Source organism: Monodelphis domestica, chromosome 5 (genome assembly GCF_027887165.1).
Source record: "Monodelphis domestica isolate mMonDom1 chromosome 5, mMonDom1.pri, whole genome shotgun sequence".
Classification (NCBI taxonomy): Eukaryota; Metazoa; Chordata; class Mammalia; order Didelphimorphia; family Didelphidae; genus Monodelphis; species Monodelphis domestica.
The window spans coordinates 198,264,313-198,279,467 of record NC_077231.1 but is presented as its reverse complement, the minus strand read 5'-3'; the positions used below and the strand labels follow the sequence as shown (position 1 = coordinate 198,279,467).

The 15,155-nt window shown below is 33.5% G+C and overlaps 1 protein-coding gene across 2 annotated transcripts in view; it reads left to right on the top strand.

The window, feature by feature from the left end:
- GRM8 (glutamate metabotropic receptor 8) overlaps positions 1 to 15,155 on the top strand; it is a 1,023,203-nt gene that overhangs the window by 815,687 nt on the left and 192,361 nt on the right. For both annotated transcript variants that reach the window (XM_001365949.4, XM_056799656.1), the window contains exon 8: positions 5,186 to 5,322. In XM_001365949.4, the coding sequence (XP_001365986.1) occupies positions 5,186 to 5,322 (137 nt within the window). The remainder of the gene's footprint in view (positions 1 to 5,185; positions 5,323 to 15,155) is intronic.

The window sequence follows — 15,155 nt, the reverse complement described above, 5'->3', positions numbered from 1 at the left end:
GTGCCATGTGATGCTGAGAGGAAGGTGTGTTCCTTTTTGTCCCCATTTATTTTTCTCCATATGTCTATTAACTCTAATTTTTCTAAGATTTCATTCACCTCTTTTACTTCTTTCTTATTTGTTTTTTCGTTTGATTTATCTAAATTTGATAGTGGTTTGTTCAAGTCCCCATTAATATGGTTTTACTGTCTGTTTCCTTCTTCAATTCTCCTAGTTTCTCCATTAGAAATTTGGATGCTATACCATTTGGTGCATAAATGTTGATTAGTGATATTTCCTCATTGTCTATACTCCCTTTTAACAGAATATATTTACCTTCCCTATCCCTTTTGATCAGGTCTATTTTTGCTTTGGCTTTGTCAGATATCATGATTGCAACTCCTGCCTTCTTTCTATCAGTTGAGGCCCAAAAGGTCTTACTCCATCCTTTAAATCTAACCTTATGAGTATCAACCCGCCTCATATGTGTTTCTTGAAGACAACATATAGTAGGGTTTTGGGTTCTAATCCAATCTGCTATTTGTCTACATTTTATGGGTGAGTTCACCCCATTCACGTTCAAAGTTATGATTGTCACTTGTGGATTCCCTGGCATTTTGATATCTTCCCCTAGTTCTGACCTGTCTTCCCTAGCTATATCCTTTTGAACAAGTGATTTACTTTATGTCAGTCCCCCTTGTCCCCTCCCTTGGTATGTTTCCGTTTCTAGCCCCTCCCTTTTTATGCTCCCTTCCCCACTCCCCTCTTCTTCCCTCCCTTTTTTACTCCCTCCCCCTCCCCCTCCCCTTCCTTAATTTCCCTTTCTTTCTTACCCTGTTGGAAAAGATAGAATTCAGGATCCCACTGGATCTAGATGTTCTTCCCTCTCAGAGATGATTTCACTGAGAGTAAGGTTTAAGTAATACCACTTCACGCTCTCTTCCTCTCCTTCTCATATGAGAGATCTTCCCTTCCCCTTCCCATGTGTATCTTTCTATGGGAAAGATTATTCTATTTAGTCAGCCCCCCTATTTCTTGAAGTAAGTCTTAGTATTGTCAACACTTCCCCCCTCCCTTTTCCTTTCTTTGCCCCCCCTTTCACCAAATCTTCTTGATGCCCCAATCTTTCTCTATGCATGATTCTTCTAACTACTCTTATGGTTCATACAATTTTTGAGAGTTACAGAATACATTTTCCCCATATATTAATATATATAATTTGATGTAAATGTAGTCCTTTTAGAAGAGAGTTTGACTTAAAAAAAGATAAAATTTATCTCCTTTTCCCTTTCTTTCATATTTACCTTTCTGTGATTGGGTGTCAAATTTTCCACTAAGTCCTGGTCTTTTCTTAGCAAATGCTTGGAAATCTTCTATTTTGTTGAATGCCCATACTTTCCCCTGGAAGTATATAGTCAGTTTTGCTGGATAGTTCATTCTTGGTTGGAGACCCAGATCTCTTGCCTTTCTAAATATCGTGTTCCATGCTTAGCAGTCTCTTAGTGTGTTAGCCGCTAAGTCCTGTGTTATTCTTATGGGAGCCCCCCTATATCTGAAGCTCCTCTTCTTGGCTTCTTGTAGGATTTTCTCCTTTTCTTGGAAGCTCTTGAATTTGGCGATTACATTCCTGGGGGTTGTCTTTTGGGGATTTATTATAGAGGGTGTTCTATGAACCCTTTCTATTTCGATTTTGTCCCCTTGCTCCAGAACATGTGGGCAATTTTCTTCTATAATCTCCTGTAGTATAGCATCTAGGTTTTTGTTTATCTCTGGTTTTTCGAGCAGACCAATAATTCTCATGTTGTCTCTTCTCTGTTTTCCAGGTCTGTGACCTTTTCAGTGAGATATTTTGTGTTTTCTTCTAATTCATAAATTTTTTGGCTTTGCTTTATTAATTCTTGCTGTTTTGCATGCTCACTGTCTTCTAGTTGCTTAATTCTGGTCCTTAGGGACTGGTTTTGCTTTTCAGCTTTGTCTGCCCTTCTATTAGATGCTTCCAGCTCTTTCTCCAATTGTGAATTCTTGTCTATCAGACTGCTGAGTTCTTTCTCCCATTTTTCTTTCCAGAAGGTTTCCATCTTTTGGGTAAGCTCCAATTTGAGTTCTTCCAGAGCTTGTGGATAATTTCCATTTTTGTGAGGCATGTTTTGATTTTGTTTGGGTTTCATCCTCTTTCTCTTCTTTTCCTTGGTTACTCCCACCATAAAAGTTTTCAATAGTTACCTTTTTCCCTTTCTTCCTGGAGGCTTGATTTTGGACCATGTGAGCCATCCCTTTGGTGGTTTTATTCCCCTTTCCTTTTTGGTCTGGGTTCTGGGTGATATGGGTGGGTTTTCTGTGAATTTAGGTTGCCTCACACTTGTTCTTCCCAGCCTCTGAGGTTTCTTAGAGTGCAGGCCCCTGTGCTCAGCGCGGCTGCCCCTTTGATCAGTGCTGCTGCCCCTTTGCTCAGCGCAGCTTCTCAGCGTGGCCTCCCCTTTGCTCAGCACAGCCTCTCAGCGCAGCCGCCCATTTGCCCAGTGCAGGATTTTCCCTGAGAGGTCGTTTCCTTGCAATCTTTATATCCCAAGGACCCTGGTGTGCCACTCCACCCCCAAAACAGAGATGCTCCTCACTCACTTGCTGTCCCACTGAGCGGTCTGATACCTTACCCTGGTTTGGAGGGGGTGGGGAATTGAGGGGAGGGGTGGCTCAGTTCACGTTTTTGTGCAAGCTTTTCCTCCTCCTTATGGTGTGGAAATGTTTAAGCCCCACACATCTTCATTTCTGTGGGGTACTGGAGAGTCCCTCTGTTCTTCCAAAGGTGATTTTTTATGCTCTTTTGAGGTAATCTATTTCGTTCGGTGCTGGGGAGAGGAAGTGATTCATGTCTAGATTGCAGCCATGTTAACCCGGAAGACTTTGCTGTTTTTAACAGAAATATAAATTATAAATTAATTTTCCTTGGCAATTAAGAGATTATTAAAAAAAAGCCAGTGTGATAAAAGAAAGGACTGAACTTTGAATCAGGAAGATCTGAATTCAAGTTCTATATTTCTTGTGTTCCCAGTAAAGTCCTAAGACAATAAAAGTTATAGAGCAACTGTTTTGATGAAGGGTGTTTGAAGAATATTCCACATGCATGAAACCATAGGTCTTAAGTAAAAATGAAGCAAACAAAAACCAAACCAGAGGCATAAACTGTCCAGTTATTCATAGTTGGATGGAAGAGTTGTATTTTGTAGGATTAAAGGTCCATTTCTCATGTTTAATATATTTAAAGTATTTTAAAGCTGTACCTTCCATCTTAAAATTAATACTATATTTTGTTTCTAAGGCAGAAGAGTGACAAGGGCTAGACAATGGGGGTTAAGTGACTTACCCAGGGCCACACAACTAGGCAGTGTCTAAGGACCATATTTTAACCCAAGACCTCCTCTTTCCAAGCCTGGCTACTTAGTCACTAAGCCACCTAGCTGACCCCGATATATTCAATTTTTAAAAATATATATTCCCCCAGACTGATCAGTCTGTGGAAAAAATGGTTCCTACTAGGACTAAGTCTTATGACTCTTAGTTTCAACTATTGAGAATATAATTTTCTGATTTAGTCCCCAAAATTTGGAATCATACACTGAGAGTATTTGGATTCCATGAAAATGGTACATTTTAAGTAGTATGCTCTAAAATTGAACTAAAGTACTTCTGAAAATTAATCTCTTTTATAAAATCAGATGTATGTACAATTAATTTTAAGTATAACTATCCTAGATTCCAGCTTCCTGTTTTACATTCAGATATTTGACAACCAGAGTCATTATTATAATCATAACAATAAGAAAAATGAACCAGATTTATTGCTTGAAAATTTGCAGTGTTCCAAAGTGCTTATGGGGAACTACTGGAAGTGACTGGTAAGTAGGTCAGGGGTTTCTTGGCTCCCAGAATGAAACAGCAGTTACTTCTTCACATACCTACATATAATGTAATAAGAGACATTTACTTCAACCTATTATGCCTAAGATGTATATCTTGATGAACTGGGTTCTAAATAGTTTCATAAAAATCATGTAAGAATCATTTATTTGTTTTGCTTTTTATATTTTATGGGTGCAAAACTCATTTTAATGCTTTACATTTTCTAAAATCACTTGCGTGTTTTATTCCATTTTGCTGCAAGCCTTTGAAGTAGATATCAATATCATTTCCTTTTTATAGATGAAGTAAATGAGAAAATTCAAAATGATTTCTCCAGGGCAATATCCTGGTCTGAGGTGAGATTTGAACCCAGGCCTTCCTATCTCCAAATCTAGTGTTCTATCTTTTCTTTCACTTTATTGAAATTTATTATTTACTATACAGGAGTTCTTAATCAGAAAATGTTTAGAAAAAGTAACAAATCTCAGATTTTTGGTTACAAAATGCTTCCATAACAATTCTGTTAGGACATACTGGAGGATAATATAATGTCCCACACCCCCTCCAGAAGGAGAAGGTGAAAGATACAAAGATTTACCTTCTAATCTTAAACTAATTCTGATGGGGATTTTGATGTTCTGAATCCATAAGTTATTGTCTAGTTTGACCAGAGATTCAAAATAGTAATGTTCCTTTATAAACAACTGGGCAATCATGCTAGAGGTCAACCTTGCAATTATGGTTCAGGGAGCTAGAAGATAAACTGAAAAAAGGACGATATGATATTTTAGAAGTGAGGTCAAGGTGAGCATCAGTTGAAAGATCTGACCATTGAAAGGGTTGAATCAGATCATCCCCAAGATCTCTTTGAGCTCTTAATGGCATGTGACATTAAGACTTTTTGGATAATAAGCTAATAATGCCGTGTTTCAAAATATTATTTGGGGTATTTATAATGCAAGTGCTATTCTAAATAAAGAAATCTGTACCTTTTGTAGAGGAACATTTTGTGACCTTCAAGGTTACCAGTACTAGTTCTCCTTTCAAAATTTGTCTGTTTAGTTTTTGGAGAAATTACCTAGCTGTGATATTTACCATTTACTTTATTTTAAAGCAAAACTCTTTCCTGATTACAAAGTCAGACAGATTGTAATGCAAGTGATACTGCATAGTCCAAAAGAACCTACAGATTCACAATCATTTTATCTTTGATGAAATGTAATCACAAATTTTCTATCTTAAATCATCATATTTTCTATTGAACTATTTATTATTCTATTTATTAAAATTACTTTCCAATTGTTTACAGGTAGTGCTGGGACACCAGTCACTTTCAATGAAAACGGAGATGCTCCTGGGCGTTATGACATTTTCCAATATCAGATAAACAACAAAAGTACAGAATATAAAATAATTGGTCACTGGACTAACCAGCTTCACCTAAATGTAAGTATCTGTATGACAATACCATTTTGTTTTTTTAATTCATAAATATTTTAATTTTATTTATGTAGATTAAAATGCATTTGAAAATGTAGGGCAACTTTAATGAATATACAAATTAGAGATATTGTAAATCATTGAGTGCAACTTAAACTCTCCTTATATTGTCACTTTGATCTACATAAATGTTTTCAGCCATGAAAACATGATCTCTACTGCTTTCTCCTCCTTCTTCCTCTTGCTTTAGTTTATTCAGTAGGCATAAATTAAAGAGAAATTTAAAAAATTCTATAGGTATTATTCCTGAATTCATTATATAAATGAGTATTCTACTCTCAAATGAATACCCCCATGTGATTTTATCTTGTTTTCCCCAATTATAGGTAGAAACAACTTTTAACATTCATTTTTTAAACTTTTACCTTCTGTCATTGGATCAACACCAAGTATCTGTTCCAAGGAATAGTAAGAGCTAAAAGCAATTGGAATTAAGTGACTTGCCCAGGGTCACATAGGTAGCAGTGTCTAAGGATAGGTTTGAATCCAGGAACTCTGATCTCTAGGCCTAGTGCTCTATCCTCTGAATTGCTTGCCCCAACATTCATTTTTGAAGAATTTTTGATTTCCAAATTCTCTCCTTCCTTCCTTCTCTATCCTGCTCCCTGATTTAGGGTATACATACACAAACATGTAAAACATATTTCTGCTAGTCATTTTGTGGAAGAAAACTCAAACAAAAATGAAGAAAGAAAGTGAAAGACAGTATGTTTTGGTCTTGCATTCAGACTCAACAGTGTTTTTTGTTTGCTTGTTTGTTTGGATGGCACTGACTGTGTTTCTTGCAATTAATATAATAAGTTCTATTTTTTTATTTCATTCTTTACCTCATCTTTTATGTTATAAAATATAAATCATGCACATTTATTGTTTTATTAATATGTTTTATTTTTCTTCTGTACTTTATTCCTAATTTTCTATTAAATTGAAATTTTTCTTTATATATTTCAAATTTCAAATTAAGTAAAGTTTTCTAATTTTAATGTCCCTTTATCTAAATATTAACTTTGTAATTTCTGTCTTATAGTAGGATATGATTTTTAGAATAATTGATTGTTTTAAAAGTAGAGTTCTTATTATTTATCATCAATGATTTTTAAAAATCAAAATAAACATTTTTTTTTTATTTCTTGAAACATTCTTTAAGTCTTATTTGATTGAAATAATTAAAACCATTACTACATTATGTATAGGAAAGAAAAATTCAGATTCTTTTTTAATTTAAAAAATGGACCACATTTTTCATCATAAGACATTTGGGATTGTCTTGGATCATTGTATTGCTAAGAATAGCTAAGTAATTCATTTCTGTTCATTGTAGAGTATTTCTTTCATTGTGTACAATGATCTTCTGATTCTGTTCACTTTACTCTGCATCAGTTCATATCAGTCTTTCTAGTTTTTCTGAAATCCTACTTCTTAAAATTTCTTCTAACATAATAATATTCCATCACATTCTTATATCATAACTTGTTCAGGCATTCCTCAATTGATATCCCCTAAATTATAAAAAAAAAATAAAAGCCATTTCAAATTTTTTTGTCCAAATCGGTCATTTTTTCCTTTCTTTTAATTTTTATCTCTTTGGTATATAGTACTAGAAGTGGTATTTCTGGCTCAAAAGTTATGCATAGTTTTATAGACCTTTGGGCAGAGTACTAAATTGTCCAGAATAGAAGGACCAGCTTACCACTATTCCAGTAGTGCACTAGTGTCTCAATTATCCCATATTCTCTCCACCCCGTATTGTTTTCCTTATCTGTTGATTTAGCCAACCTGTTTGGTATGAGGTGCTACTTCAAAGTAATTTTAAATTTTCATTTCTCTAATCAATAGGGATTTTTTCATATTACTATAGATAGTTTTGATTTCTTTATTTGAAAACTGTTCATATCCTCTGATCATTTATCATTTGAGGAATGGCTTATAATCTCACAAATTTGAATCAGTTTTCTATATATTTGAGAAATCAGATTTTTATCAGAGATACTTGCTATAAATTTTTCCTTCAGCTTTTTTGTATTTCTTCAAATCATGGTTACATTGGTTTTGTTTGTGCAAAACCTTTTTAATTTAATATAATCAAAATTATTCATTTTTATATCTCATGATGCTCCCTATCTCTCATTTTGTCCTAAATACTTTCCTTTTCTATTGATCTGAGAGGCAGAATCTTCCACACTCCCTTGATTTGCTTGTAGTATCACCTTTTATTTCTAAATCATGTATCCATGTTCACCATATCTTAGTATAGAATTTGAGATTTTGGTCTGTATTTAGTTTCTGTCATACTGTTTTCCAATTTTCACACAAATTGTTTTTCTTTTTTTTAAATAGTGAGTCCTTGTCCCAAATGCTTGGATCTTTAGGTTCATCAAATACTAAAATACTATGGTTATTAATTACTATGTATTGTATGCCTAATCTCTTACACTGATTCACTACTCTATTTCTTCATCAGTGCCACATTTTTTGGTGATGATTACCAGTTTATAATGTGCTTTGAGATCTGGTTAGCTAGACTACCTTCTCTCACATTTTTTTTCTCAATTGATTCCATTAATATTCTTGACCTTTGATCTTCTAGATAAATTGTGTTGTTATTTTTTTCCAGTTCTATAAAATATTTTTTGGAACTTTGATTGGTATAGCACTGAATAAATAGATTAACTAGGTTAGAATTTTCATTTTATTATATTGACTCAGCCTACCAATAAGCAACTAATATTTTTTCCATTTCTTTAGATATGCCTACATTTGGTGAAAAGCATTTTATAGTTGTGTTCATATAGTTCCTGGGTTTCTCTTGGCAGTTAGACTCTCTGGATTTTATTCCAATGAATACTGATTTTTTTAAAAAAAATTATTTTATAGCATTACTTTTAAGGTGTCTTGTATATTTCCCCAACTTTTTCTATAATCTCTGAAATTTGTTGCTTGAATAAAGAGACATATCAGATGAAACACTTTCCTTAGAGTATGGAATGCCACGGTCAGTTACATGATTATGGACAAGTAATTTAACTTCTTCATGATTTTCTAAGACTAAATTATAGACCTTTTGTGAATATATATAATTGGTGGAAGTTTTTGGACTAGAAAAATCTTCCTTACCATGAATTTATTAGTCTAAATATTAAACAAAAAATGAAAAGTTATTCAATTTTCATTCCTCATTTATAATCATTTGCAAGTTTTTGTTATACTCCTAAATCACTGTGTTACAAGTCAAATATCCTGCCTTATTTCCTTTCATTTGATGGCACTAGAATATAAATTGGAATTCTTTATTGTTATATTTTCCCAAATATAATTCTTTCTTTATTTTGAATGTTTATTGGCTGAATCATTTGCATATGTTGTGCCTGAAGTATAGGACTGGGGCAAAATGATATTCAAAAAGAAGATTATTTGTGTTTTTACAGCAGCTTTACTTAATGCAATGGCAGTCCATTAAAAGAGGATGAAAGGTCAAAATATCCTTCAAATAATCTAGTTTGTAATCACACAGATCCCCTAATACATAATAACTAGGTACATATGTTTATAAAGAATTAAAAAAAATACTTTAAAAGTGCTTAATCTTTTTGTCACTTCAAGGTTGCAGAAACAAAGTCTATACTCCCTCCAAATTAGGAAAAAAATAAAGCATGCACTGGCAGTCTTAATTGTAATCTTAAACTTCAATATAAAGTGTCCATCCCATAGAAACTTTATAGTCTTTAGAGTTGAACAGTTATTCAATAAAGATTTATTAAATACTTATTATGAGTCCTAGGCACTAGGGATACAAAAGTGAGACAGTCCCTACCCTTGAAGAATGTAGTACTTGTTCTCTAAGAATGATGGGGTTTTCTCTTACTATGGGATGCTTTTAAATCTATTCAAAACTGAGTCAGAAAGGATAATAGAAAAAAGTATTTGTTCACTCTAAGAGAAGTGTTTTCCCTTCTACTTGATCCTGAAAGGCCCCTCATAATATAATAATAGTGCTCTTCATTTCCCTAATGGATAATTAAGTAAATTGTGATTCTCTTAGCTGCAAGGTAAAGAAACAAACACACAAACAAACAAAAGGCTTGAACAGTAGAATGCTGTGAATGGTTTAACTCTAAAATTTTTCAATTCATTTATTCTTTGCTTGCATTTGAATACTAGTAAAGGAAGTTGATTTGGTATTATAATACGTTCTTCAGTTCTGCATGTCCAAATATGCTCATTGAAGTGATGTATTTATGCAATGTATTTATCCAGAGTTCTCATCAAAGAAGCTGATGATAAGCAATAACAAAAACAGCACTGGAGTATTTACAATTTATTGCTCCTTTGAGATGACTTCACAATAATTATCACAGTACTGTATTCAATAATGCATAAAATCGACTTACATTCCCAGCCACTGCTGTGTGAAACCACTTCACCACAGCTCAACAGTTGACTGTATATTTATTGCAGCCTTGGAGATGTTTCATCTTTTTTTCTCTCCCTCTCCTCCTCCCCCTGCCTATGGACCAGATCTAGCATCTACTGGAACACAGGCTATGATCATGTTTCATAGTGTAGATTCTTGCTGCCATTGTGTGATGATGGCAACCTTTTTGAAAGAATAGCTTGAATTTAGATGAATGAAAAATAAAACATAAATAGGACTTGTAAAATAAGACTACTGAATTTTAAAGCAAGGAAGGCATTTTATATGACTGTTCTTTCAAGGTGATTCACCTGCTACAAATAGATAGTACATAAAATCAGTTGAGCCTTCATTGTTGCTCAGCAATCCTTCTTATAAATTTTCTATCTCATTTCCCAAAGAGACTTCTAGACTTTCCCTATCTTTTTATGCCTTGAACAAAACCCTCTCCCTCCAAACATATTCACACACTTCAAGTAACTTCTTTATCTTCATTGAGAGGACTGAGAACATTCTACCTCAACTTTTTCAGCTTCTTTTTAATGCCATTAAAATTTGGCATTATTGCCTCACACTCTTCTTGTCATCCTACAAGATGAAGTATTTCTACTACTTCCCCAAGACTTTACCTGTGTCTTTGATCCCATTTCTTTCTACCTTCAAGACAACTCTAGCAGTCAACCCCTTTCTTTCATATACCTACAATATTTCCCTCTCCATTGACTACTCATATAACTATCAACATGTTTAGATCTTTCAATTTTTGCCCTCCCTTTGGCTGCCTATCATACAATTCCATCTTTATTTTTTCTGTTCTGTCTCCCTCCTACCAAACTTTTAAAAGAAGTTGTCAGCAACTAATATCTCTACTTACCACCCAGTGTTTCTGCAACTCCTTACAATTTGGCTTCCATCCATATCACTTTACTGAAACTGTTTACTTAAAATGGTGAGGGACCAGATAGCTAAATAGTTCAATGAATAGAGAGTCAGATCTTGGCTTTGAATATGACTTGGGACACTTCCTTGCTGTGTGATCCTGGGCAACCCACCATTGACTAACCCTTATTGCTCTTCTGCTCTGGAAACAATGCATAATATTGATTCTAAAATGGAAGTGATGAGTTTAAAATAAAATGCCCAGGGACTCTGCCCAACTGATCAATGGAAGGTATGAATAAAGATTAGAGGTCAATTATCTATTAATGTTATTTGCCCTTCTGTAACTATAGGAACATTATGTAGAAAGTTTACAAGTAGTGACAATTTCATTCCTATTTTAGGTTTAAAAGGGCAAGTGTGTATATTCATTTACATGGCATATTTATTAACTTACTAATTTAGTATAGTCTCTATTAGTTGGATTATCTAATGCATTTGAACCCTTGAGTTGTTTTTTTTTCTCCCTTTTGGAGCTTGTGTAGTACATTTTATCCATATTGCTATAAAAAAGGTAATATTTTCCTGTTCATTCTATTTATAATTCATTTTTAAAATAGCATTAATTAAGAGACTTCTAAAATGCCAAAATTATTTGACAGAACTGAAAAGGATTTATGATTTATAGCAGCATTCATCAAGTATTGGCATACATGATGTGGGGGAGGGGGACCTGCTCCATTCCCAGTCTTCTCAGTGCTTGAGGACATTTTTCCATGCCTCAGTCCTCTCTCTACCACCCAAAGGGAGCACTTCCACCCTCCTCTTTCTGTGGTAATGTGGGGGCTCACAGGCAGCTTGAGGTTGCAATTTGGGCATTTAAACCTTCACCAATGCTGATTTATAGCATTTAGCTTATTTTCAAAATTTATGAAATATGTATAATATAATTTAATTATGTGTAGTGAAATAGGAAATATTCAATAATAACTTTTTATTTGTTTTTGGTATTTGTCTAGGTTTAGATCTCTAATGACTATACCAATAAGTTTTGTTTTATTAATAAGTTTTTGTATTTTCCAGATGATATATCAATTTAATGTTTAATATTTATTTTCTGATATTTTGCAGTCCATATTCTCTTTCTCTTCCACTCTTCCCCCATCCCTAAGAAGGCAAGTAATATGATATAGGCTTTACATATATTATCATATAATACATATTTTTATGTTTGCCATGTAGTGAAAGAAGATAAATATTGTTTACACTAGAGAAAAATTCACAGATGAAATGAAGTTAAGAATGGTATATTTCAACTTGCATTTGGACTTTATTTGTTCCTTCTGTGAAGGTGGATATCACTCTTTTTTTCGTTTGTTTGTTTTTATCACAAATTTTTCAGAATTTTCCTGGATCTTTGCCTTGTTGATAATAAAGTCATTTACAGCAAATCATCATAAATGTTATGATAGTGTACAACAGGCTCCTTGTTCTTCTCAATTCACTTTGCATCACTTCATATAAATCTTTCCAGGATTTTTTGTGATCATTTTGTTTGTCATTTCTTATGGCACAATAGTATTCCATTATAGGCATATATCACTGCTTGTTCAGTCATTTCCCAGTTGATGGACATCCTTTCAGTTTCTAGTTCTTTGCCACCATAAAAAGAACATAAATATTTTTTTATAGATAGATTTCCACCTTGTCTTTAATCTCTTTGGATAGAGATCTAGTAGTGGTATTTCTGGGTCAAAGGGCATGCTCATAGTTTTATGACTTTTAGGTCATGGTTCCAATTTGCTTTCAAGAATGACCACATTACTTCCCAGCTCTGCCAGCAGTGTATTAGTGCCCTGACTTTTTCATTTCCCTTCCAAAATGTATCATTTCTTTTTTTTTTATCATGCTCACTGGTCTGATGGGTATGAGGTGGTACTTTAGAGTTGTTTTAATTTGCATTTCTCTAATCAATAGTGATTTTGGAGCACTTTTTATATGACTAAAGGGAGTTTTATTTTCTTATTGTGAGAATTATATGCTCATTTCCTTCAACCAGTTATCAGTATGGAGATGCTTTATCTTATATATTTGGCTCAGTTCTCTATATCTTTGAGAATGAAGTCTTTGTCAGAGAGAATTGGTATAAAGGTTTTTTCCCTTTTTTTTCCCTTTGTTTTTTACCTTTTAAACTTGTTTTCATTGCTTTTGCATGTGCAGATACTTTTTAATTTAATGTAGTCAGAATTATCTACTTTACATCATATAATGTTCCCTATATCTTTTTATTGCCTGAATTCTTCATTCATCCCTGGGTCTGACAGGTAAGCTATTTTGTACTCCCCTAATTTTTATGGGATTATACTATATTTTTGAATCTTCTATCTATTTTGACTTTACCTTGGTATATGGTGTGAGGTGATGATCTGTGCCATACTGTTTTCCAGCTTTCTCAGCAGTTTTTGTCAAAACGCAAGTTTTTTCAAAAGCTTTGTTTTTTGTGTTTGTCAAATAATACATTATTATGGTCATTTACCATTTCTTGTTGAGTGCTTACTCTATTCCACTGGTCCTCCACTCTGTTTCTTAGCCAGTACCAGATTGTTTTGATAGTTGCTGCTTTAGAATATAGTTTGAGATCTGATACAGCCATTCCAACTTCCTAAATATTTTAGAATTAATTTCCTTGATATTTTAGGTCTTTTGTCCTTTATTTGAATTTTGTTATTATTTTTTTATTTCTGTATGAAATAATTTTTGGTCTATTTGATTGGTATGACACTAAATATGCAAATTAATTTAGGGAAAATTGCTATTTTTATTATATTGGCTCAGCCAACCCAAGAGCAATTAAAGTTTCTCTACTTGTTTAGCTCTGACTTTATTGTGGGTTTTGTAGTTGTGATCATATAGTTGCTGAGTTTGCCTTGGCAGATCAGTTCTCAGGTATTTTATACTGTGTACAGTTATTTTAAATATAATTTCTCTTTCTGCCTTTTGGGTTTCATTGGTAGTATAGGAAGTTGCTGATATGTTCTGTGGGTTTATTTTTATATCTTCCAAATTTGGTAAAATATTGTTTCACTTAGTTTTTTATTTCTAGGATTTTCTATTTTTTTATCTGCAAAATAGTAGATTTATTGCATAATTTCCTACTTTAATTCCTTTAAATCCTCCTTCTCCTCCTCTTCTTATTCCTCCTTCTCCTCCTCCTTCTTCCTTTTATTGTTATAGCCAGCATTTCTAGCACAATATTGAATAGTAGTGTTAGGGCATCCTTGTTTCATTCCTCCTAGTATTGAGAAGGCTTCTAGTTTATCCTTATTATAGTTCATGATTGCTGACATTTTAAAAAAATGTTAGCAGTTTGAGGAATGTTTCATTTATTCCAGTGTTCTCTAGTTGTTGCTTTTTTTTCTCTTTTAAACCTTTACTTTCCATCTTGGAATTAATACTGTTGTGTATTGGTTCCAAGGCAGAAGAATGGTAAGGGATAGGGTTAAGTGACTTGCCAGGGGTCACACAGATAGGACATGTCTGAGACCAGATATAAACCTAGGACCCCCCATCTCTGGGTCTGGCTCTCAATTCACTGAGCCACCTAGCTGCCCCCCTCTTGTGTTTTAAATAGAAATGGGTGTTTTAGTTTGTAAACAGCTATCTATTGCATTTATTGATATAATTGTATGGTTTCTTGTGTTTTTGTTACTGTTCTGGTCAATTATGTTGATAATTTCCCTAATATTGAACCATCTCCATATTCCTGGTATAAAACCTACCTGGTCATAGTATATGATGCTTGTGATATATTGTTGTAATCTTCTTGATGCTTGTTAGTTTTAAGACAAAACCCCCTAAATTTTAGTTTAATGTATTGCCTTTTAATAAAACCATAAAATGTTTACAGTTCTTATTTATTGGTTATTAGAAGTCTGCCACTGATAAGCTTGCTTTTATTTTATTGAGTAGTTCTGAAATTATATGATCTTATTTGTGAACAGTGACCATCTGATAACGTGCTAGTTTATATATTTGGTTTTCCATATATGACCACTTTAAAAGGAGTATTTTTGATATAAAAATCAATTCAATTACGTAATTTCTAGAATCTTAGTATCTCCCAAACTTATGTGCCTCAAAAACTATACAGAGTAGCTTACATACAAGACTATCATCTTTAAAAGAATTGTATAATTCTTTTGTGGCAATTTGGAAGGCACTAGTGGTAAAATTCCTTTGGAAATAAGTTTATAGAAACATTGGATATGTACATAATCTTGATTTCCAATTTACAAAAAGAAAAATAAAAGCCACTGAATAAATGCTATCTTGAAACTTCCAAGGTCAGAATTCTAGAAATGGATGCCTTTTGCTTCAGATAAATTACACCGATACATCTTTTACCCCGGAATTTTATCTAACCTAGGGACTGGTAGAATGGGGGTTGGAGGAATTCATAGATCTATTCTCCAAAGGATTTAAGTGATTA